Genomic DNA, 26646 nt, shown 5'->3' with positions numbered 1-26646 from the left:
GTATGAATGAACACAGTTGTAAATTTGTTTGCCGTCGAATGAATGACAGCAGCATCGACAAGCAAAATAAACGCGTTACACTGATAAAAATATATTTTCAATGTTGCTTAACAAGCTCAATATTTCCAAGCCCTGATTGTGATAGATGCAGTGTTTCTAATTAACTGATGCAAACATCTTTTCGATCTATTAGGAAATGTTCTAGCTAAAAGCGATCGAAGTTCTCCATTATTTCGTACATGTTCAAAATAACGATCGCGATTCTGGAAGGGTAATAATTTAGACTACTCAACTCACGTTTTCCGTTCTTTAAGTAAAACACAATTACTTTTCCATATGGCTTTTATTTGTATATAGTGTGAATCATGATGCATTTTTGTTTGTCTTTCTGTTTTGTTTTCAATTAAGGCAAAGCATTCACATAAAATATATCGATAACACTATTTTGTTGCAAGATATTTGTGAATTGGTTTGCTTCTTTAGTATTGAACATTGTTTTACGCCTCGGTTGATTATATTCTATGATTTGGTGATGCATTTCAATTGATAAATTTCACTTGATTCTCAAGAATACCTTTCGGGGGGAAAATATTTAGAATAAAAAATTAGCAATGAAAGCATTGCAATAATTCGTATTTGTTTTTGTTTGATATATATATATATATATATTTTTTGCAATAGAAAGCTCTCCAATAGTTCCCTATATTAAATGTACCGCATTGATATCGGTCATCGAGTCGAATTTAGTTTATTCTTATATTGCGAAAAACAATAGTTGATAATCTTTTGTAAAAATCACGTGTATGTTCGTTAAAAGCTGACTTCCGTCTGTAAAAGTCTTTTGGTTCTTTTTTCAAAATTGTGGGAAATTGCTTCATAACAACATATTCGTTACTAGAGAGGTGGTATTGAGTTCAGCAGATGCAAGTTTAGTGTGTATTATAAACGAACATCCGGAATACTTAGAGTGGAACAAAATATCGTACAGGACAGTTCATAAGCGGGGGACCGTAACATTTCCACACATCGATTTATGACACATTGTAAGCGGAAACTTTGTTGAATTTTATTTTGAATCATCAAATCATTGCCGATAACGGGTTGAATCTCATGATCTTGGACAACAATATCCAGAGAAACGAAGTGAAGGCGCAGAGGACAACTCCACCCCATCCGAGGTCAAGACTCCAAGCGGTAACGATAACTCGAGCATCCAGCAGGGGTTGTGCGTACATGAAATCCGGCTTGATAGCGACCACGCCGTCGATTGAGACGCCATAGTCCGTAATATCTGGAATGGGTCGTCCTTGCTGGCGCTTGAAATGTATTATCATCAATGTGAACAGCGCAAACAGTGCTGAAAAGAATGAGAGAAGAAGGAGAGAAACAGCGAGAATTAATCTGATTAATACAATCCACATCACATGCTGCTATCACAAACTGAACCGAATTCTTATTAAAATTGTGGCGTGTGTATCGTTCAGTATGGATGTGTGGGTTATTAGCATTTTGTTTATCCGAAAATGTGAATAGAAATGTTGGATCCATGGACAATCGCAAAATTATTCCGGAGAAGATTGCTTTATTACGATTATACGAGGGGGTTATAATGTAAGATAGTCGAAGCAGCCGGGCCGTCCTCTGTGAATTACGTTTGGGTCTACTCATTCCATTTCCGCACCAATTGCCAATATTATTCTCTCATTCAGTCAGTCGATTCGAGAAAATTCTTCAGAGTAGGGGAAGGCAGTCGTAATTCGATCGATGGTCCTGAATCGACCCAGCTTGGATGTGGGGAATGGCGTTATCCACCGAATTTTCAGTAGTGTCAAATGAAAGATGTCACAACGATGACAATTTGCGCTTTTGGCGCCATTTTGTGTGTTCAGTACTTCAAAAAAGGAAAAGATAGATTTATGATCTGTACGGAAAACGAGTGAAATGTGTTTTAAGATGGCGCAAAGATCCAAAACTAGGCAATTTCGATTGCTTATGATCTACTCATCAAAATAAGCTATATAAATTGAATTTAACTGTTACCTGTTACCAACAAGTTTTCTATACATCGGACGATGGGCACATTTACATGGAAAAAGTTTTTCGAACAACTTTTTCATGTTTTCTGTAAAAAAAATACAACTTATCCTAATTAAAAAAATAAAAAAAAACTTGTTGGAAATTGTAAGGGCCATTCATGTATATATTTTTGGGAATTTTGAAAAAATACGTTTTTGAGAAAAATCAATTTTAATTTTAAAAATAACTTTTTTGTCAGCGAAATTTTTTGGTATTGGTGAAAATTTAAATAATTTCCTACATATCATTCTTTGGCGAGAATTTTGTAGGTACTATAGTTTTTAAGTTATAAACTTTTGTAAAAAATAAAGAAGCATTGAGCATTGAGCTTTAATTAGTGTTTAGATTTTGGTGTTGAGCGTTTATCGTTTAGTGTTAAACGTAGAGCGTTGAGTGTTAGGGAATGAGTGTTGAGCTTTTAACGTTTAGCGTTGAGCGTTAAGCATTGAGCGCCGAGGGTTGATCGTAAACCATTGAACCTTGAGCGTTAAGCATTGAGCGTTTAGCGTTTGGAATTTATCGTTCAGCATTAAGCAATGAGCGTTGAGCGTTTAGAATTGAGCGTTGAGAGTTGATCGTAAACCGTTGAACATTGTGTGTTTAGGGTTGAGCGTTGAGTGTTAAGCATTGAGCGTTTGGCGATTATCTATGAGTGTTGATTGTTTATCGTTTAGCATTAAGCATTGAACGTTCATTTATCTTTTGGCATTAAGCGTTGAATGTTGAGGGTTGATCGTAAACCGTTGAACGTTGAGCGTTGAGCATTAAGCGTTTAGCTTTGAGCATTAAGCGTTTAGTGTTGAGCATTAAGCGTTTAGCGTTTAGCGTTGAGCGTTTATAATTTTTTTCATTTTTTCATTTTCACCACCTCCCGCTATAGTTTGCGATGTTCAATGGATCCTTTTTTCTGGTTTTCGTGCAGAGTTCGGGGCTGAAACTTCCTCTAAAACTCGGGTGAGGCGGTTGTTTTCAGGTGCTTTCAGACCGTTGAAATATCAGATTTATTATTGTCAGCGAGCGTTTTAAACCACGTTCCATCGAATGTTCTGAATCAATCAGAATGTTTCATGGTTTGATGGGACTTTTCAAAACGTGGTTCATATTTGTGCTTCGTGTGTGCCTTCGGTTTGTATACAATCTGTCGGCAGGAGCAGCCCAGAGTGTGATGAGTTTACGATTATTATGTTCGTGATTGTCAAGGACAATAGCTTCCCAATCAGCTGGTGGTTATTTGAGGAAACTAACGGAAATAGTCGATTTCATTCGAAAGCCTTGCATGACATAATATTCCATTTGCATATTTCGTGTAGCATGTTAGATTCACATCTATTTTCGCCCGTCGTATAATATTGTTTCTGTTGGCGCTTTTCAGTTCTGTTCGCAATATTTTTCCGACTGTCATTTTCCTTCCAGGAATCCATTTGTTGCTCGTTGCAAAACCATAGGGGGAGTATTATACATTGCATGTTACAGAATGATGTCCTTGTTCTTTTTTTTCGCTCGAGGGATCTTCAATTATGGCATTAGTATGGCATTTTGAGGGATGTGAGAACTTACCAGCCAACAGATACATTACGCCGGTAACTAATACGGCACTGATTTGTCGTTGACAAACTCCAAAAGCTCCGACTAGTGCGGCACTGCCCAAAATTATGAGACACACCAGTGAGCATGATATCGATAAGTTTTGCATTCCTTAATGTGAACATAAAGAGAATAAATGTCAGATATGTATTATGGTTGCAACATGATTATAATATGTAGGTTAAGGAGAAAAAAGTTCAGAAAGAGTTTGGCGAAATGAAAACACGTGCAGTGCAATTGTCAGTCTTCAAGCAGAAAAAAGCGATATGCGATATTCTCAATGCACAGCAAAAAATATTACGAACTTCGAGATGTCTTCGTATAAAATATTTTTGGTGTGTATAGCAAAAGAAAGCTGCTGGAATGTATTATTGGTATGGTCCGTGCCACAGTCCTTTGTAACTGTAACTTTGAGAAACTCGATTTGCTGCATACAATTTATCCATAATTAACAGTTGACAGTGGTAGGGTAGGGCGGGGTTAGTTGGTCATTTTTGAATTAATTTGGTTATAACTTTGTAGTACGAAGTTTTGCGTTAGAATGTTATGTACCACAATGAAGCTTGCCTTTTACCCTTTTTATGAAAAATAACCAGAGAATCAATTATTTGACATTTTTCTTTTATTTAACGTCTTTATATTTCAGAATAAATTAACCAACTAACACGGGGTAAGTTGGTCAATAATAGGCATGTTCTTTTTTAACAAATAATAAGCGTTTTTCCATTAGAAGTTTCGTTCATTATAAATAAGTTAATTAAATCAAAACAAAAACAGTTATCTAATATCATGTAGCAAGTAAAAAAACAAATTAATGAAAATTTCTTTCTTTGTTTTTAAGAGGCTTTAAACTTTGCAGTTCATTAGCTTCTAACAATAATGAAAGTTTCAAATCATCATCGTTGAAAATTAGTTAGACAATCTTTTCTAGCGATTTCGTCTCTCTTCCACTTTGTGGCAAACCAGAGATGCCAGGCTTGAAGACATGTCTTCATTTTGAAGACATTTGATTTTGTGAAGACATTTTGAAGACATTATGAAATATGTGAAGGCATTTCAATATGATAGCGTACGTGGATTTTTAAAAGATATTATTTCCATGAAATTCTAACTATTGGCCGAAAATATTGTCAAAAAAGTAGGGCTTTAGTCTCAGCGAACGAAGCGGTCCGAATACATATTGTCTCTAGAAGACATTAGTTCATTTGCGCACGAAAATTCGAATGATTGTGACATTGAATTTCTATTATTTTGGCCCTACTATACAATAAATTAACCTAGATCTTTCAAACGATCATTTCACAAATCGAAGGTTTTCCGATTATATACCTTTTCTACAATTAGTTCCGATATTATGGTGAAGACATTTTCTCGTACCATGTCAAGACCATTCAAAAAAATCAACTGGCATCCCTGCGACGTACAACCCCTTGCATTTGTTATGATGACATTTGTACTGTTTGCCCCAAAGTATATAGAAATAGCCTCCAGGTATGCCACATTACTCAATGCATCATTGTGAGTTCTGATAATCAATGTAAGCGTTTATTATATTTAATGAAAATTTTACAGCAAAAAATATAAATATGACAATTATATTGCAAGTGGTTTGTGTAGTTGTTGTCTCGTTTCAAATACACTGGGTTTAGCAGTAAAACATATGCTTTCTATATTTGTTTATAGCTTGCGTAATGAAGCACGGCATACCTGAAAATTTTATATGCGTTGCTTTCAAACGAGCAATTTGTGTGACCAACTAGCCCCTCTATATATGAAAAAGAATATTCATGAAAATTCAACAAAAATAATTTTGAAAGCGGTTTCCATTAATACTTAAAGCTAATACGTACACTAAAGCTTTGTTTCACGTTTGTGCCGATTTTTTTCATGGTTATTAACCAGTTTTAGAACACATTTTATAATGCGCAAACCGTGTATGATTTTTGGTGGAATCGGAACCATGTTCGTATTTTTTAACCTACTTAATAAAAAGTTTTTCCGATTTGCTTATTTTTTTGTATCAGCAATTCGCTATTCTTCATCCATAGATCGTTAATTTTTTGGACGCTCAGATTCCAAAATATCGTCACTGACCAACTTACCCATATGACCAACTAGCCTCGCCCTACCCTACAATGAATATTCAGCTTTAATTACATCGTCTCTTTTATCGTCAACGTCGGAGGATACCATATTTATGTGCCTTGTGTATAGTTTGCGACAAGTTCTGAGTGTGCCAGCAAAGCTTTATATCATTTGAAGCTAAAATTCCCTGCGGTACAACAAATGTGAGTGGTATACATGTCTCCTTAGGACAATCTTGGAATTGATTCGTTTGAGAACAACATGGATGGGAGAAACATTTATGTGATTTCATTTTTCCAAGTGGGATGGATGGAGGGGTTGGGACAGTTGTAAAGTGAGATATAGTTATCGGGACAGTTCAACAGCACGAATGAAGAATCAGACTCGAAAGACACTGGATATTATTTTCCACACTCAGTTGTACCTACTTAAATGCGGATGTAATGAAGGCTGGAACTCACTGTGTTGCCACTCGGCACGAGCATTATTTTCTTCGTTGGTCTGTGCGCTGTCTGTGTTTCCGGCTAGATAATTAACACACTGGTTGACTTGGGGAAATCCATCGATCGACAACGAACGAATTTCTTCAGCTGTAAGATCGACACACAGAGTCCAGATGCCACCGTTCATTGGTACCAGAAACACGTTTGCCCGTTCGTCGAATGGAGCGTTGTTGTTTTTTATGCTATTATGACGGGGTAAATCGAAAGCTGAAAGGAATAAAACGAATTCTATTAGATTACTTCTGTGGAATTCTTAGAATTATTTCCTGATTTTATTATTCTGGTAAAAAGACGGGTGGGTAATGTCGTGGACATAACCGGAGAGACGTGGGACCTTCTCACTTCCTTCCTCCATTTTCCATTCGACGGAAATATCTTAATGCTGAATGGACACCGTCGCTGCCGCCGGTAACTGGTTGCTAGCTGACTGATTGTCGAATTGTAACTGATACTAAAAATTTAAACCACAGAACGGACAATGTATGCATCTATTACTCTCGATGCAACATATTCTATTTCTATTTCTGAGGTACATTGATTTTGTAGTCCGTGTTAGGGAAACACAATTCGGTGAGAACAAAAGTACACCCTACTTGCATGTATATTTGCAAAGAGGATTTCCACAGGTATATTGATTTTGAAATCTGTGTTGGGGAAATCGTAAATCGAGCCAATCAAAACCTGGCAGTTAGGGCGTTTAGATAACGCTTGACATTTTTCAGTTATTCAACTGTTTATCTCATGCAAAAAAAAAACATTTTATTAATTGTGATAGACGCGTAAAAATATTTCCTATCAATTGATGCAAACATCTTTCCGATCTATCAAGAATGTTCGAGTTATAAGCATTCGGAATCTTTAATTTTTTCCTGCATGTTCTGTGCTTAGGTTTTCATTTCACCCCCATATACTTCGGTTAGACGTAGTCCCACGTCAAAATGAAAGCCATGTAGCAATCATGAACGATCGAATTCGGTGAATTTATTTATTTAGTTGCTGGTTTACTTCAATTAGAACTCTAAACGTTCGTTTGTATCTAAGAGCCTTTAAACCTCCTTTCGCGCTACGCGGTATTGTGATTCCAACCTTAGACAAGTTTCGCGTAACGTATAACATATTAGGGTGCCAATGAAAATGGTCATCTCGAATATCAAAAAGTTACCCCATAAAAAAGGTTCACCACCTTGAAAAAACACCCTATGTCAAATATCAGCTCAACCGGACTTAAGGAGAGTGGTTGCAAGCGATCAAAGTTTGAGTTTTTTAAATATCGGAAAATGACCCAAGGGGAGAGTAAAGGAAATCGAGGTTTTCGAAATAAAATTTGTGATGCCAAACGTCTTAAAATTTCATAAAACGTCGAGATCTACTGCCATCTCGAAAAAAAATTTTGTGTGGTTTCAAAATTAGATATTAGATATTAGGTATGTACGGAAAAGTAAATTCATTTTTGAGTGGAAAATTTAAATTATTGAAGTAATCGTATTGGTGGGGTAAAACGGACAGTTGCCAGTGGAAGTGAGATGGACTGTGAAAAATATGTTTATCCTATTCTCAAGGAATGCCCTGCGTCATTAAACAGAAATCAAATCGTCAAAGGTGGTCTGTCTAGAAGCTGACTGTTCGTTTATACTGCTGAAAAGCACAATACAGGGGAGCTTCGATATAAAGTACATTTTACCTCGATATAACGTACACATTTTCAATGTGTACAAAATCTTTTCGGAATAGGTACTGAGAGTTTCAAGACAATCTCACAAGTTCACAGGCCTACGTATACGTTCCTGAATTTCAATTAGGGCATTGGAAATCCCATAAAAACAATCTATCAGTGTATTGTGCATTGTGAATAAGCTGATTATAGGCCCACAATCAGGATTTTCATATGAAATTTGCATCATTGCATTACATGCTCTGCAATATGGTTTGAACATTTGTGCTGAATAATAAAGGTTCAAGTTTATCTATTTGCCCCTAAGGTTTGATGCAGTTAGAATCGGGAATCACTGTTCATTTTATAGCGGAGGTCGTAGTAGGATAATCGTATGTCGTATAAATAATTTGATAGCTAATCGTTTGGAAAACCTGTATCTTTCGATGGTGAAAATTTCAGTTGATCCGTTTTGTTTTGAGAAAGTTGTGCAGGATGGATGCTGAGAGAAGAAATATGATGCTATATTGACAGTGTTATTTGTAAATATTGTAAATTAACGTTTTCGTGAGTTTGCAACTGTTGTTCCGATGGATCAGAGGACGCGACTTAGTGAAACATAGATCGGAAGCTGAGGTTGAAGGTATTGAGATAATTAACGCAAACCCGGAACTCTCGGATTACGACATCGCCACAAACACAACTCTAACCAAAGTACGATCCGGGGAATTCATATGTGAGAAATTTATCGCAATTTCGTATGTGCATGCAACCATACAGGACGCTGAAGAAAAATCTGGTGACCAAAAGAAGCGCTCGAAAATTGTACAAGAAGGTTTTGACGAAGTACGAAGGATGCATGCTGATGGGTGACGTGGCAGCTCCCAGGCCTGAAATTCTATATAACCACTGCTAGAGAAGACGTTCCCAGCAAATTTAAGTTCGTTTTTGCTGATGAATTTGTCAGGAAGTTTTTTATTTTCCTAGGTATTTGCCGCTGTGGACACATAATAAAGCTTCTCGTCACAAACATGACAATGATCTCGAAAATGTATAGGAGAGAGTGCCTGCAGAAACGTCCGGTGGGACCTGATTTGGCAAGCTACCACTACAGTCGAGAGGTGCTTCAGACAATGGGATCGACTACATTGAAAAATACCTCAATTCTCCCAATTGTCCCCAATTCCGCCCAATCGAAAAATCAATTGTCAAGTTAAATTGAAGAAGGGTGCCAAAGTGACTTGGGATGCTGCAGACATGAAGAGATCGTGGACTAAAATGACCGCGGAGGTTGTCCAACAGAAAGTCTAAACGTTGATGAAGGCATCCGAAGACAAGTATGAAAATTCAATAACGCTTTAAAGGAATATTTTTTTCTGAACAATAAATTATCTGTATTTTGATATCAAAACATTTTTTTGTAAATTTAATCAATCTCGAGATACAACTGGATTTGTGCTTCCGGATTCTAAATTAATCAAGCTTCAATCAACAGTATGAAGGGAAACATCATGGGAAAAGTTGGCTTTATCTTCTTTAACCTTTTCATCATTCTTTACTCACCTCACTCAAACAGCAATAAAGTAATATAAACTATGTTCCTGGGTTCTTTATCATGCTTCGATATAACGTACAATTCGATACAACACACAATTTTGAAAATGAAATGTATGTTATATCGTAGTTCCCCTGTATCATTTCTAAGTGGATTAATTAGATTTTTCTCTTCGTTTAACGGACGTTTTTGATGTTTTAATTTCAGTAAAAAACATTGATAAACTTTTTTTTTTGTAAAACATTTGGCCGATTATTTCGAACAACAGTACTGGTCGGACTCGATTATATACAGACCCGATTATATGTGATTCGATTATATACAATTTTGGACTCGATTATATACAGTTTGGGAAAAAATATATTTTTTATATTTCAAATATGGCTCATTCCAAGAAGAAATGTAACGTTTCAACGTTATGTTTAAATGGCTATTACATGTACAGTGGGGTCAAAATCGTGATTTTTGAAGATTTCGCTTGAATGTTTACCAGGAATTGTTTATATCGATATTGCAGTCAAATTAAGAAAGATAGAAGATGGGCGTCGAAGAACAAATTGTAGAGCGGTTAAAGAACTTCAATTTAATTGATAGAAACAATCTAGTTTAATATCCTTTTTTAGGATAAAATCAATAATAACACATTAAAGATTATTATGTTTGAAGATTTTCACTTCCAAAATTTTAATAACATCCACTAATTTAGTTGTTCCACTTCTATATCCTGTACTCAATATTCTCATCTTTCAAATGAAAGCATCAGAATCGTCTTCCGTAGCGTACTTTTTAATGTAGAGCCAGTTTGAGACAACAGAATCCGAAACAAACAAAAAAGATGTATAACTTTGTCATTGTTGAAATTCGAACATATGCGTAAGAGGATTTCTTCATCAAATATGATCGTCTATCACCTTCTGAGAGAATCTGGATAAATTTATTTTTTCCATGTGAGAAATGTGTTTTTTTACTTTAAGGGGATGAATCAAAAATTCCTCTTTTATTTTCAAAAAACGAAAAATTCATGCAAAAAAAACAAATAATTGACTCGGTTGTATACAGGATTCGACGAGTGAAAAGAAATCATAAACTGTATATAATCGAGTCCGCGCTGTATATTGAATTGTAAGGAATTGTATTCATGTTTGGGAAACATGAGTTTCCAAAGATACAATTAAAGTTCTTCTTAACATGTCCGTCTTACCCCCACTTCTCCTATGTACACAAAGCTAAAGTTGCCGTAATAAAATAAAATTGGAGTGATTTAATATATTAGGCTGTCAACAAAGTCCTGCGGTATTTTTTTTGAATTTTCATGTTCATAAAATTAGTTACAATCATCTGTTTTAAGTCAAATATGCGCCGTTTTGTTCGATGACTTGTTCCCAACGAGATGCAAACTTCATAATACCCCTGTTATAGAAGCTCGCTTCCTTATTGGCAAAAAACTCGGATAGCCAATTTTCACAGGCCTCTTTTGTGGCTAACTTCTGACTACCTAGCTCGTTCGCCATGGACAAAAACAGGTGGTAGTCACTTGGTGCAAGGTCCGGACTATACGGCGGATGCAAAAGAACCTCCCATCTGATCTCCCGGAGCTTCTGGCGCGTCACCAAAGAAGTGTGTGGCCAGGCGTTGTCCTGATGGAAGACAATGCGGCCTCTGTTTATCAAAGATGGCCTCTTCTTTATGAGTGCTACCTTCAAGCGGTCCAGTTGTTGGCAGTACAGGTCCGAATTGAGCGTTTGGCCATAGGGAAGCAGCTCATAATAGATTATTCCTTGACAATCCCACCAAACACACAGCAGAACCTTCCTGGCCGTTAATGAGGGCTTGGCCACCGTCTGAGCCGCTTCAGCGGGCTTCGACCACGACCGTTTGCGCTTCACGTTGTCGTAAGTGACCCACTTTTCATCGCCAATCACCATCCGCTTCAGAAACGGGTCGATTTTGTTGCGATTCAGCAGCGATTCACATGCGTCGATACGGTCAAAGATGTTTTTTGGCGTCAACGTGTGTGGCACCCATACATCGAGCTTCTTTGTGAATCCAAGCTTCTTCAAATGGTTAATAACGGTTTGATGACTTATCCCCAGCTCTTGGCCGATGCTACGGCTGCTACTATGCCGGTCTTTGTCAGCGATTTTGTCGCAATTTTCGACGACAGGCCTTCTGGAGCGTGGCGCATCTTCGACGACCTCTACACCAGAACGAAAACGTTGAAACCATCGTTGTGCGGTGGAAATGGAAACTGTATCGGGTCCATAAACTGCACAAATTTTATTGGCAGCTTGAGATGCATTTTTGCCTTTGTCATAGTAGTACTGTAAAATATGTCGGATTTTCTCTTTATTTTGCTCCATATTTGCGACACTATAACTCACGAACGACTTAACCAAACAAAACACTGTCAAGGACTATATTATAGCGCGCAAAAATACCTTTCCAACAAGCTATAGTATGACTCGATACAATGAATACAACTAGAACTACGCGCTTACAACGACATCTCGCGGAAATACCGCAGGACTTTTTTGACAGCCTAATATATGCGCAGATATGTATGGATCGCCAAATGTATCTCGGAACCATGTTAACACTTGATTGCCCAAGCAAGTCATTATGGCACAATTTCTTTAAAAATAATAACTTTTTAAAAAATTGTGTCATAATTATTTTTCTAATTGAAATTTAAAAGCAGTCAAATGGCCTGCTTGGGCAAGTGTTAATGAAAAAAAATTGAGTACTCAAATTGATGGTTATTTATTGTACTTGAAAGGAAAAATAGTTAAAAAATTATTCCGATTTGGTTTTGATGGAATTTCTAATTTTTCTTCAAACGACATCATATTTTGGAAAATCTGTTAGCTAGCATGAGTGGTCATGTTGTTCCACCATCTCTACATCTCTGACCCATCCTGAGTCATCTTTCCTTCAATTTCTGTTTGAAAATATTTCTCAATTGGACGGAATTTTGGGGGTAGTATTTCTCGGCTGTAGTTGCTCGCCAAATCAGGCCAAAACATTACAAGTCTATTGTAAGCTTTAATGAACGTTTTTTCACGTTTTCACTCTTTCTTGTACGTTTTGGAATCCATAGTCTTGTTTGTCATGGAAACATGCTTTGACATAGGACTAGGTTTGTCATCGAAACATGCTTTGTGCATGCATGCGTGTTTATTCAGCCACCGATGACACACAAAGATGGTCAGTTGAGGGCTCTGAGTTATGAACTCATGATTGTTCGCTTAGTAGCGGACACGCAACCAATTAGGTTACGAAGACCCCCAAAAATGATGATAAAGGTAGAACACTCAACGTGTTAATGAATTTAACTGGCTGCTGATTTAGAAGGGTTCGATCAGTTTTTTTTCAGGGGTTCCAATTGATGTATGAAAAGATACAAAAAATACAGATTTTGAACAAAGAAAAAACTCAATTCAAATGCAATTACTACACACAATCACATTCCTATGTCAAGATCCTGTCCGTGCCCCAGACCCATCAACTTTTCTTAAATGATTAAGGTTTGACAAAGTATTGAAATGTCATAAATTTATAAAAATGTAAGAGGTTGTATCTAGGACACGACCGCATATTCTCGACGTGGAAGTAGACAATTATGTTATGCAATTCACTTGTTTACCATTTCGAATATTATTTTAGAATGCATCGAAATCTTTGTAATAGATTATGTTCTTCGTTACAAATAAATTTGACGTCCTTTTACGTTTGATATGATGCCTAGGACTACCAAAATATGTGAACGGAAGAATAATCAAACGATCATTGTATTTTACATTTCCCTCTGAAAATATTGCACATCTCATGTTTACGTAGTTATCGAACCCCGAAAGTTCATTCACCTCTAGTATCTGAAATGACGATTTTCCCAGGCTTCGTTTAAGGGAAACATATTCCGGTCTGCACACCGACAAGCGAGTACAAAAGTACTTAACACCAAAAAATACCCCCAACTTGCATGTATTTGCAAAGCGGATTCGCCCAGGTACATTAATTTTGAAGTCCGTGTTAGGGAAACACAGCTCAGTGGGAAGAAATATCCCCGACTTGCATGTTTTGACCAGAGCTGCAATTTGTCATTTTTTTTTATCCCATTTATTTATTTGAGGCTCATTAGCATTTTAGCTGTAACAGAGCCGAATTTTAATCGTGTACATGTCACATGATTATCATATCTATTATTAGCACATTACACACAGTTGCCATTCGCCAGTATTCCTTCCATACCATTACATATGGTACATTCACACAATAGCCATTTAGGCGTAAGAGTTTTCTATCTGTTCTTCCATTATCCAGTTAGACCGGACAGCGGAGACAGTGGATTGATCATTGTTGAGTTATTTATAGAACAGCAGCCCGATGTGTCTTGCAGAGCAGAGCAGTTGTATGGATGAATCGATCTTATTTCGACCGTGGATCGATCTCCATCGCTGATGATTGTTGCGTGGACGTAGCTATTCTGTAACAACACAAAGATGGTCAATGAAGGCCCTGAGTTTTGAACTCACGATCGATCGCTTACTAAGCGAACGCGCAACCATTGTAACAATTTGTCATTGTCACTGCATATATTTGGGCTACTATGACGACCATTGTAACATTACCACCAAACGACGTGCAACAAATTATAAACCGACAAAACAAATTCCTCACTCTTCGATACTAAATAGTTTGTCAGAGTGTGTTGACGACCAAAGCGACCAAGTCAGTGCCATATGATCGTCAAGACGGGAAATACTATGTCACTTGATGTAATGGAATTTTACACGTTTACCAGCGTGCATTTGTTTACGTTGGGCTACCTAAATACCATTCTTACACGTTATCGCTTGTTCGACATAGTATTTACTTCAGTAAATACCGGGAACAACAATCGGAACGAAAATCGAACCTTTGCTCGATGAGAATAAAATGCAGTCTCCGACAATCATCAATTCGATGCTGACAATTTTACCGCCTACTTTGTCGATCAAAACGTATTGACGAAGCTCAGTAACAGGTAAATTGTTGCATCGTACTCCGTCAGTCACCATTTGACCAACATTTTTGTCAGTAGGATGTGACTAACGTGGCTCGTCAGTTGTCACTGATGATTTGATGAAAAAATGCAACTCTGGTTTTGACAAGTTGAATTCCCCCAGGCACATTGATTTTGATGTCCGTGTTAGGGAAACACAGCTCGGTGGGAACAAAAATACCCCCGACTTGTATGTATATTTGCAGAGCGGATTTCCACAGGTACATAGTTTTGGAAGTCTGTGTTGGGGAAACCGTAAATCAGGCCAATCCAAACTTGGCAGTTAGGGCGTTTAAATAACGCTTGACATTTTATAGTTATTCAATTGTTCATCTCATGAAAAATAATATTTTATTAATTATGATAGACGCGTAGAAATATTTCCTATCAATTGATGCAAACATCTTTCCGATCTGTTAAGAAATGTTCAAGTTATAAGTATTCGAAATACGGGTAGGGTTAGCACACAAATCGGCAGAACAAATGTATGGGAAAAAGGGAAGTTCTTCCAGTTTTCATGAATTCAAACCGTTTAGAGATTATCGCAATGTAATATCTAGCATATCAAACAAATCTTAGATAATTTCCGATTCGATTGGTATGTGAATCATGAGAGTTCTATCACAATGAAAATAGTTATTAACGTTAACTTTATTTCATAAAAACGTGACCTGTTTTCTGATTTGGCACCCTTCCTGAAAGACGTAGTTCTACGTCAGAAAAAATTATAGGAGGTTGTGTCCAAGATACGAACGCATTGTTGACGTAGAACTTCGCTGTTATTGACGTAGGACTACGTCTTTCATTTCTATACCGGGGTGTAAAATCAAAGTTTCGAAAACGAAAGCGTTACGCCGGAGACCGAGATTTTGAGCGTTAATAGCTCCTAAACAACTGAACGAAATGGTATGATAAACACTTCATTCGAAAGATAAAATGTCTACGCGTTCTATACTTGTTACTTTTTGATCCAACAACTTGTTTCAATAGTCTTAACAGGCTATTGAAATCACCAATCGGTATATAAGCAAGCCCCGCTCGGAAATCCACTCAGTTCTAATTGAACAGCGATTGGAGCATGTTGACGCTGTTGTGGTGAAGCTCTTCATTTATCATGAAAGCGCTGATGAACGGTGTCACCAAGAGCCTGTTTGTGCACCTTAGGCTAGACATGAATCCATCAGGAGGAGAGTGATGCCACAAACGGTTCCCCGGGAAGATCTCGAAGCAACCGCTACACACACACACACATACACGCGCGGAATTCTTTCCGTTTGGATGCCATTCAGCATCGAGAAAGATCCGGAAAATAATCTGCCAGTTCCTCTAGGAATTTAAAAATACATTCATGTGAAAGAGTTTATTTGAATGTTTTCTATCCATGTAACACTGTGATCAAATATGTTTCAATCAAGTACTATTAACAGATGGTTATCGAGTTAGCATAAACCACTGGTGGGCTTCCAGTATCGAGGAAAATGTGGAAATATCTAATCGTTACTGAAAATAATCTGCCAGTTCCTCTGGGAATTTAAAATTACATTCATGTGAAAGAGTTTATTTTAATGTTTTCTATCCATGTAACACTGTGACCAAATATGTTTCAATCAAGTGCTATTAACAGATGGTTATCGAATTAGTATTAACCACTGGTGGGCTTCCAGTATCGAGGAAAATGTGGAAATATCTAATCGTTACTGAAAATAATCTGCCAGTTCCTCTGGGAACTTAAAAATACATTCATGTGAGAGAGTTTATTTGAATGTTTTCTATCCATGTAACACTGTGATCAAATATGTTTCAATCAAGTACTATTAACAGATGGTTATCGAGTTAGCATAAACCACTGGTGTGCTTCCACTATCGAGGAAAATGTGGAAATATCTAATCGTTACTGAAAATAATCTGCCAGTTCCTCTGGGAATTTAAAAATATATTCATGTGAAAGAGTTTATTTGTCGCGTTCACACAATCACATCACTTACCACAGTGAATCCTGATTTTTACCTCTCCCTACTAACAACTATCCTTTCCATGATAAACGCTAGGGAACCACGCTATAGAGGCGACCCTTCTGGCCTTCGGGCGGCGAATATCATACTAACATTCCTTCCCTTCCCTGGTGACTGTAAGGACGTGGCCGGCGTCGTTATTGACCATTCAAAGCTCGAATCACCGAGAATTGCACAACGAGAATGATTTGCTAGTCCCAAGCGTCATTCTGTGTGTTCTTTGTGCAATTTGGTTGTTTCAGGTCAATCACGGAGAGCAACTACGAATTGTACAGTCTACCCAAGCTCAAGCTCAAGCTCAAGCTCAAGCTCAAGCTCAAGCTCAAGCTCATGTGAAAGAGTTTATTTGAATGTTTTCTATCCATGTAACACTGTGATCAAATATGTTTCAATCAAGTACTATTAACAGATGGTTATCGAGTTAGCATTAACCACTGGTGGGCTCCCAGTATCGAGGAAAATGTGGAAATATCTAATCGTTACTGAAAATAATCTGCCAGTTCCTCTGGGAATTTAAAATTACATTCATGTGAAAGAGTTTATTTTAATGTTTTCTATCCATGTAACACTGTGACCAAATATGTTTCAATCAAGTGATATTAACAGGTGGTTATCGAATTAGTATTAACCACTGGTGGGCTTCCAGTATCGAGGAAAATGTGGAAATATCTAATCGTTACTGAAAATAATCTGCCAGTACCTCTAGGAATTTAAAAATACATTCATGTGAAAGAGTTTATTTGAATGTTTTCTATTCATGTAACACTGTGACCAAATATTTTTCAATCAAGTACTATTAACAGGTGGTTATCGAGTTATTATTAACCACTGGTGGGCTCCCAGTATCGAGGAAAATGTGGAAATATCTAATCGTTACTGAAAATAATCTGCCAGTTCCTCTGGGAATTTAAAAATACATTCATGTGAAAGAGTTTATTTGAATGTTTTCTATTCATGTAACACTGTGACCAAATATTTTTCAATCAAGTACTATTAACAGGTGGTTATCGAGTTAGTATTAACCACTGGTGGGCTTCCAGTATCGAGGAAAATGTGGAAATATCTAATCGTTACTGAAAATAATCTGCCAGTTCCTCTGGGAATTTAAAATTACATTCATGTGAAAGAGTTTATTTTAATGTTTTCTATCCATGTAACACTGTGACCAAATATGTTTCAATCAAGTGATATTAACAGGTGGTTATCGAATTAGTATTAACCACTGGTGGGCTTCCAGTATCGAGGAAAATGTGGAAATATCTAATCGTTACTGAAAATAATCTGCCAGTACCTCTAGGAATTTAAAAATACATTCATGTGAAAGAGTTTATTTGAATGTTTTCTATTCATGTAACACTGTGACCAAATATTTTTCAATCAAGTACTATTAACAGGTGGTTATCGAGTTATTATTAACCACTGGTGGGCTTCCAGTATCGAGGAAAATGTGGAAATATCTAATCGTTACTGAAAATAATCTGCCAGTTCCTCTGGGAATTTAAAATTACATTCATGTGAAAGAGTTTATTTTAATGTTTTCTATCCATGTAACACTGTGACCAAATATGTTTCAATCAAGTGCTATTAACAGGTGGTTATCGAATTAGTATTAACCACTGGTGGGCTTCCAGTATCGAGGAAAATGTGAAAAATATCTAATCGTTACTGAAAATAATCTGCCAGTACCTCCGGGAATTTAAAAATACATTCATGTGAAAGAGTTTATTTGAATGTTTTCTATGTAACACTGTGACCAAATACATTTGGTTTTGTGATTTTTCAATCAATCGCAATTAACAGGATAGCTTCTGAAGATTATTTTTCCCCATCAGTAGGATATTTCCGTATCCAATATTGTATGCGCCCGCAATCGATTATTGCTCAGTCGCCGAAAGTTCCGAGCTCAAAGAGTTCATTCCCCTCTAGTTTGCCTTCCAAATTGCCATCGTAAACCACACCTTCTCTCGATTCAATCACACACAAAAAGCATACTTAAGCGATATTCTGGTGGTGAGACACATTCATTTTTCGTGAGGACATCGACAAGACAACATCGTTGCCTAACGTGCTGGAGGAGGTGGACGGCGAAGGATCGACACATACACGCGCAGAATTCTTTCCGTTTGGATGCCATTCAGCATCGAGAAAGTTAATAATCAGCCAGTTCCTCTGGGAATTTAAAAATACATTCATGTGAAAGGAAGGAAGGAAGGAAGGTCTTGTATTATAGAGACTTTAAACTTTTGCAGTTCATTCGTCTCTAGCCTTGAGAAAGGCCCTTTGAAAACTCTACTCTACTCTATTACTCTACTCCAGCGCTACCACCTCCGCCCTCTTGCCTTGAGAAAGGCGCTCGATCCCTCGCCGTCCAGCTCGTCCAGCAACGATGTTGTCCAGTCGGTGTCCACACAAAGAATGTTCATGTGAAAGAGTTTATTTGAATGTTTTCTGTTCATGTAACACTGTGACTAAATATTTTTCAATCAAGTACTATTAACAGGTGGTTATCGAGTTAGTATTAACCACTGGTGGGCTTCCAGTATCGAGGAAAATGTGGAAATATCTAATCGTTACTGAAAATAATCTGCCAGTTCCTCTGGGAATTTAAAATTACATTCATGTGAAAGAGTTTATTTTAATGTTTTCTATCCATAAAATATCCATATAATACATTTGGGTTTGTGATTTGTCAATCAAGTACAGTTAGCAGGTTAGCTTCTGAAGATTATTCTTCAGAACAAGGTTTTTCGTATCCTATATTGGATGCATAAAACCTTGTGCCTCCAACGTAACGCTCTCGTTTTCGAAGTCTCCCAAATATTCATTTATTCATTCATTCAGAATGGATTTAGATTCAACTTCAAACAAATGATCTCTAAATCAACGATAGTCCTACGTCACCCTTGTGGTTATACCATAGATACAACCCACTTCCTGTTTTTTTATAAAAGTCGCTTGTTTATATCTTCGGATATTATGCTATAATGCTGTGAAATTTTAGGAACAACTGCTTAGTAGAATACTCTCTGAGATGTTTTTTTCATTGTAGAATCAGTCGACGATAATTGATTGATAATTCATTCTTGCCTTCGCAGAACAATACACTAGCTGATCGTATGTCGCAATTTATTTTAATCAATGCATTGCATTGAAAATTTACCTCGAACGCTATTCCGGTGGCCTTTTTCGCAATTGACATAGACTCGGCTACAGTCGATTAAACCAGCACCATTATTCCACATCTCATAACTACATCAATATATCTTTGGCACCGCGATGAAACAACAACAATGACAACAACATGCTACATTTTATTTAGTATTGCCTCAGTAGAATTGCACTTTTAGGCATCGTTCGTACAACGTAAACCAAGCGCCAAACAAGCGTTCGCTATAGCATGCATACATAGCCATACATTGGTGGCTTGAAACTACTAGGAATATAAATAAATCTCATCATTTTGCGCTATTCTCAAAAGAAACGCTTCTGTTTATATTACTGGCCTCGAAAAAAGCTGCTTTCTCATGCTCGAGATAAGCGCAGCTGCCACCCTTAGTTTTGCTACTGGCAAGCGAAACCTAATCACATACAGAGAACGACATTCACTTTGTTGGTGACTAAACAAGCGAAATAAACTCTTTTTGTTAATATCAACAACCTCGAAAACAGTAGCATTGCTTCATTATGATTAAGATTAGCGCAAATGCAATCCTAGTTGAAGGCAGTTTTGCGACTGGCACGCGAACCCAAATAACTTATAACATTCCAGTACCACATTCAAGATGCTTGGTATTCCCCAATGATTTCTTGGCGCACAACCTTAATGTCTGCTTCGCCATAACGTCATGCAATGTCAAAGACACCAACGAAACCCTCATGATGACGAAAAACAAACAATGACTGAATTATGCCACACAGCTTGTACTCTGCTGTAACACCCATCGATGCGAATTCGCTGATGAGTTTGACAAGAGCGACCGCCTTCACCACCAGCGGGGGGAGCTTGAATCTGATTGCTGCCTGGGTAATGGCGTTTACATTTTCGACCGACGCGCCGAAGTCGCCTACTTCGCTGTTGTTCGATACGGTGTCGCACTCGCGAAGGCTCGGTTCAGTGCGAGCGCTTTTCACTACACCAACATCGCGTGCATCATTGGATGACGCTTGGTTTTTTGCAGGGCTCGAGCCAGCCTTCCTTTTCTTCTTGCTCATCACACACTACGCGAAGCGTCCAATTTATAACGCGGAAAGAAAAACACACGATACGAATAACGCGAAAAACGAACTGGAAAAACCACACGACGATATCCAAGTTGAATTACCACTGGTCGGGGTCCAATCTTGGATCGAAGCGCAGCGAAAGCAAAGTGAACTGGATTGCTCAACAGGCCTAGAGATGTCGGTTAATCGTTCGATTAATTCAAATAATCGAATATCTGAAATTATAATCGATTAATTTTGTATCGAATAATTTGAAATCAAAATATGAATAAATCGAATAATTGTCACTGTAATCGCGATTAATGAAAGAAGGAATCTTTCTCAAGATTAATGCATTTTCAGGCTAAGAATTAGGCTATTTAATTTTTTATATCCAACATTTTTTATTCAACCATCTAACATCGACAACCCGATAGACCACGCGACCAGAATGACATCGTGATACGTTATTATTTCAAGAAATAAACATTCGTTCGATTAATCGAATATTGAAAGACAATTGTTCGAATGAATCGAATATTGAAAAATGCCCCAACGATTAATCGATAATCGAATAAATGGAAAATTTAGACATCACTAAACAGGCTGATGCCGAATGAAAGTTTGCCTCAGCGAGATCCACTGTTTATACTCTAGGCAAATATTCCTCTTCATTCTTCTTCTTTTCCTTTGTTCACGGACTTTGAATCCTACGATTTTCCCTTCGTTGCTCATCGATAAGTTGCTCGTTATTGACAGCTCTGTTCGGGAAAGCACACAAAGGGACAGAACAAATGTATGGGAAAATGGAAATGCTTAAAGTTTTCATGTATTTTTAACCATTTACAAACCAGGGGATTCTAATGTATAGCATATTAAACAAATCTTAGGGAATTTCCGATTCGTTTAGTATGTAAATCGCCTAAATCCGTTCACGGCAAAAAATAGTTAATAACGTTAACTTTATTTCATAAAAACGTGACCTGTTTTCTGATTTGACATCCTTAATGATAGACGTAGTTTTTTTTTTGATTACAGATTTCTGTGTACGCATAAAGCATCGTTGAATGAAACAATAAACCTGAACTGAATGCTCTAAATGTGTATGCATTAATTTTCTCAATGCTATAATCTTTCCGTGAACATATTTATGATTGTGTCTGATTGGTTGCGAATATTTGCCCAATGGGCAAATGGATGTATGGAAAAAAATTCATCATCGAATTTCAAAAACCGACCATGTACATTTTGTTTATTGGCCCAAAAAAATGATCTGTGCAAAGTTTCAGCTCAATCGGATATGATTTAGGGGTGCGATTTTCGACTAAATTTTTTTTTTCATGCATTTTTAAGTCATTTGGCATCGAAAAAAATTCGATTTTCCAAATTTCCTTTACTCCCTCCTTGGAAGATTTTCGAGGATCAAAAAATCAAAACTTTGAGCACTTTGAGGCACCCCTAAATCATGCCTGATTTAGCTGAAACTTTGCACAGGTAATTTTTTTTGGACCAAGAAACAAAATGTACATGGTCGGTTTTTGAAATTTGACATGACCTGCCACCCTACTATACATATAAAAAAAGATTAAATCAGTACTATTGTTTATTGAGAGCTTATACATCGCCAAATTACAGGGTATTTTAGATTAAACGCTCACGCAACAAATTTTAATTAATTCTACAAAAGTGAACCGATTTTTATTTTTTAAAAACTAAAGTAAGCTTATTTTAGGACATTTTCGATGTGACCACCCTTTTTTCTATAACATGTTTTTAACGGTGAACAAAATTCTTCATGCACAACTCTAACATTACGACTTCGATGCTGTTGAAAGTCCGAGTTTTTTATTCTTTAAGTTCCTCCAAATTTTGTGGCTTATTAACATAGAAATGTTGAAATTCTTACCATAAGAGGACAAAGTTTAATTAAGGCTTCGGTTGCACGACTGTAAGAATTAATTTTTTCCCAGTGTCTGATGAATTCTTCTCTGCTGAAACACAACATCACATCTCTCATAGTGAGTGTAACGCAAGAGTTCATTTCAATTATGTCAAGAACGCTTGAACTTTGTTTACTATACTGAATGAAAACAGCACGGATGAATTTCGATAAACCTGTATTAGTGCACCTTCCTTATTGTCAATAACTTGAGATGATTATCACGCAAGCCAAATTTATGTTTATCGCTTGCAGTGAATTTTTATTAAATACGATACTTATACTATTTAAGAACAAAGAATGCTCTTACGTACAGGAGACTTTAAATAGAATAATGGATATTAAATTTTTTTTTATTTGTTCAGAGCTCAAAAAATGTCCGAAAATCATGCATCCACACTAGCATACCTTCTAGTCGATTTCACTTTAAATTGGTTGACGTTGAATTTTTATGTTTTGATTCTCACTAACACGCAATGATGTTCAATTCTGATTACTCAAATATCAAGGTGAAAATGAAGACGCGATGAAAAATGAACTTCATAGCATGCTCACGTTAATGTTCATTCCACTTCCATTTGTTTTCAACAATACTTGTTTCATCTTCATCGATAATCGCTTGAACAGTGGGTTGTCAATACAAGGTAGGGTGAAATTCGCCGTATTTGAATGTTGTGAACGTGAATATTTTCGGCACTGTTCTTGACACTAAAAACCATCCGATCAGACTGAACGAGTAGCCGAATATTATCGTCATCGACGGAACGAAAAAAAATATATACGGAGCTATTCGATTTTTTTGCGTGAGCGTTTAATCTGGAAGACCCTGTATATTACTCTTTATTCCGCGCGGCGAATGACATTAGTTTGCTCAAGTCACGGAGTTCCCGAAGACGAATGGTGTGACTATAGTTTGTCACTTGGTGAGACTTGAACTCGTATCCTCATATGTTTTCGACTCATGTATCAAATACAAGCTGAAAGGTAAGGTGGCTTCCACAATAAAGCGAAAAATTTTGCTATCTCACGTCATTCGCCGCGCGGAATAAAGGTGATTGCTTTAATTTCACTTGCTTGTGCAGTACTTACCCTTGTTCCGTGCGTCACCCGTTTTTCGGTGCATATCCGACACGGAAAACTTCGCGGCCCGTCCATCGAGATACCACTGCAGATCTATCGAGGACTTGTTACCGAGCTTATCTAGCTGTTCCCGGTTCCAGGAGACGTGCTCCCAATGGTCGGTCATAATGGCGGCGCAAAGCATTGCCGTCGCACTGGATGTCATCAGCAGTGTGAAGAAAAGAAAAAGAACCGGTGGTGGCATCATACAACAAGTGGTGCCGGATTGCATCTGATGTGTGGTAGAAGTGATGGCGGCGCCGCCTTGTCCTGCTGTTGTAGTCATTGTCGCGGTCGACTGTTGCATGCTGAGCCTGTAGTGCTGATAATAATAGCTTTCGATGCTAGGGGATTTATCGTAACTGCTGTTGGCTAAATAATCTTCGTTTGAGTTATAGTTGATATTGTTATTGGTATCATTTGGGGGTCCGTTTACTCCGGCAAGGGCATCATAATCATATTGATAGTAATGGTGTGATTGTTGCCGTCGGTAATTTTGTACCGACGGTTGAAGCTGATATCTGTACGAGTTGTTCCGGTGTATTACCGGCCAACTACGAGTAGTTGTTTTGTTTCTAACGTAGTCTGTCGGTTGTCGATCCACGATGGCGGTTGTTTCCGGACTCGTGGCGTTAATATCGATACCGGAATCTTTTCTCGAGTTATGATGACGACTATTGTTGCTATTGTTCGGGATGTTGGTAAAATCAATTTTGGTGGCAGTTTCAGATTGAATGATGGGTGGCTGGTTGTTCTGATTGACGCTGGTTGCCACACCGCTCTCGGCACCTATCTCGAATCTGACCGCGGCTTCCTTGGTCGGAGTTGGTGGCTGTGGAGTGGTGATAGTCGGTGGCACTAGACTGTACGTTGTTGCTGTCGAAGTAGCCGGCAAGCAACGGGTCGTCACTCGTATTTTACAGCCACCCGATCTGGTTTTTGTGAGTCATAAATCGGTGTCACGTTTCTTCATTTTGCTAGTTGCACTATCTATCTTTGAATAGTCCGCAGGTACGTTCCCTTCGGCTTGTTCAGGGCTCTTTTCCAGAGTGTAGCTTTGCGAGCAATCTGAGTGAATAAATTATGAGAAGAAAGAAATATTTTTATCACGGTTGTTTTTGGGAAGATGTAAACAATTTCAAGAAAACTGGGGTATAATTCGAGATCGTGACGACCAACGAGAAATTGAATCAGAGGATGTTACAGAACAATGCACTGGATATTCCAGAGATAAGGAAAATATTAGCAAAAGCAGCAAAAATTTGATGACGATGAATTAGTATTACTTTATTAAAGACCGTGTCCAACGCGAAAAAAATATCTCTGTTGTAATTTAGGCTGCAAGTTTTTTTTAAAATTGGGTATCGAATTAATTGTAGCTGAGTCACGTCAAAGTTTCATTCTGTTTGCTTGAAATGTTGATTGAGCCCCCTACGGTGTCGAAGTAATGCTCTGTATTTGGTGGGATCAAAAGGATGTGATTCAGTATGAGCTGCAAGAAACCTGGACGAACGATCAATGGAGACTTTATCGGGCTACAATTGATCCGTTTGAAGCGAGCTATTGTCGTAAAACGTCCAGATAATGCGACCAAACACGAGTCGTTAATATTCCATTTATTCGTCTATTCCAACTATTTGGAGAATAGCGGATGGGAAATTCTGGTTCACCCGCTTTATAGCTGAGAGCTTGCCCCTTCCGATTACTATCGTTTCGATCGATACAAAACGATTTGAGTGAAGTACGCTTTACTCCAGAACCAGACCAAGTATCAAAAATTAGTTGTATTCATTCTTGGGTTGAACGCTTCTTTCGCGACGGTTTCCGTAAAATTGCCAGAGGGATAGTAAAAAGTTTGTGCTCCCTTGGCCGAGTGGTTAGCGTCATAACTAACATGCCGGGTGTTCGGGTTCGATTCCCGTTCTGGTCGGGGGAATTTTTCGTCAAAGAAATTTCCTCCGACTTGCACTGTGATCACGCGTATTCTTATCGGGCTACAATTGATCCGTTTGAAGCGAGCTATTGTCGTAAAACGTCCAGATAATGCGACCAAACACGAGTCGTTAATATTCCATTTATTCGTCTATTCCAACTATTTGGAGAATAGCGGATGGGAAATTCTGGTTCACCCGCTTTATAGCTGAGAGCTTGCCCCTTCCGATTACTATCGTTTCGATCGATACAAAACGATTTGAGTGAAGTACGCTTTACTCCAGAACCAGACCAAGTATCAAAAATTAGTTGTATTCATTCTTGGGTTGAACGCTTCTTTCGCGACGGTTTCCGTAAAATTGCCAGAGGGATAGTAAAAAGTTTGTGCTCCCTTGGCCGAGTGGTTAGCGTCATAACTAACATGCCGGGTGTTCGGGTTCGATTCCCGTTCTGGTCGGGGGAATTTTTCGTCAAAGAAATTTCCTCCGACTTGCACTGTGATCACGCGTATTCTAGAGCTTGCCACTCAGAATGCATTCAAGGCGTGTTATTTGGCATAGAAATCTGAACTAAGTACTAATAAAAATGACGCAAGTAAAACTACGTTGAGACGGCGAAGTTCCTCTAGGAACGTTAGTGCCATTGAAGAAGAAGAAGAAGATAGTAAGAAGTAGTGGCTAGTGATGGCCAATAAAATGAATTAATACATGTTTTTTTTTCAAATTCGTTTATTTTTACAGGCTCAGTTACATAAGTTTAAAGGAGCCGAATTCTTAAATATAACTTTAAAACTATATACATCGACAATTTTCTTACATCTGTGGTTAGTAAGGTGGAAAACCGATTACTCGCGGTGTACTCGAGTTTAGAAGGGTGACATATTTTTTAGGAGAAGGATGGGATGTAAGGAAATTGTAACAATATTGATGAACACTCAATTCTTAAATCT

The 26646-nt window shown here is 37.7% G+C and overlaps 2 protein-coding genes across 9 annotated transcripts in view; one reads left to right on the top strand and one right to left on the bottom strand.

Annotated features, from left to right (window-relative positions):
- LOC129775909 (protein NASP homolog) overlaps window positions 1–26646 on the top strand; it is a 68136-nt gene that overhangs the window by 24388 nt on the left and 17102 nt on the right. The window contains exon 1 of one of the 3 annotated variants that reach the window (XM_055781147.1): window positions 4312–4330. The exons of the other annotated variants lie outside the window; for them this stretch is intronic. The gene's annotated coding sequence lies outside the window, so the exon portion shown is untranslated. Of the gene's footprint in view, window positions 1–4311; window positions 4331–26646 lie in introns of those variants that run through there. 3 annotated transcript variants of the gene reach the window in all.
- LOC129775910 (uncharacterized) overlaps window positions 341–26646 on the bottom strand; it is a 30330-nt gene continuing 4024 nt past the window's right edge. For 2 of the 6 annotated variants that reach the window (XM_055781148.1, XM_055781149.1), the window contains exons 2-5: window positions 23736–24833; window positions 6174–6455; window positions 3634–3771; window positions 341–1357 (exon numbers count right to left, since the gene is read on the bottom strand). In XM_055781148.1, the coding sequence (XP_055637123.1) occupies window positions 1080–1357; window positions 3634–3771; window positions 6174–6455; window positions 23736–24072 (1035 nt within the window). In that variant the 5' untranslated portion in view covers window positions 24073–24833 and the 3' untranslated portion in view covers window positions 341–1079. Of the gene's footprint in view, window positions 1358–3633; window positions 3772–6169; window positions 6456–23735; window positions 24834–26646 lie in introns of those variants that run through there. The other 4 variants (XM_055781151.1, XM_055781150.1, XM_055781152.1 and 1 more) reach the window with 4 other exon arrangements.

This window comes from Toxorhynchites rutilus, chromosome 3 (assembly GCF_029784135.1).
Source record: "Toxorhynchites rutilus septentrionalis strain SRP chromosome 3, ASM2978413v1, whole genome shotgun sequence".
NCBI classification, from domain to species: Eukaryota; Metazoa; Arthropoda; class Insecta; order Diptera; family Culicidae; genus Toxorhynchites; species Toxorhynchites rutilus.
This window is presented reverse-complemented; position numbering and strand designations above follow the sequence as displayed.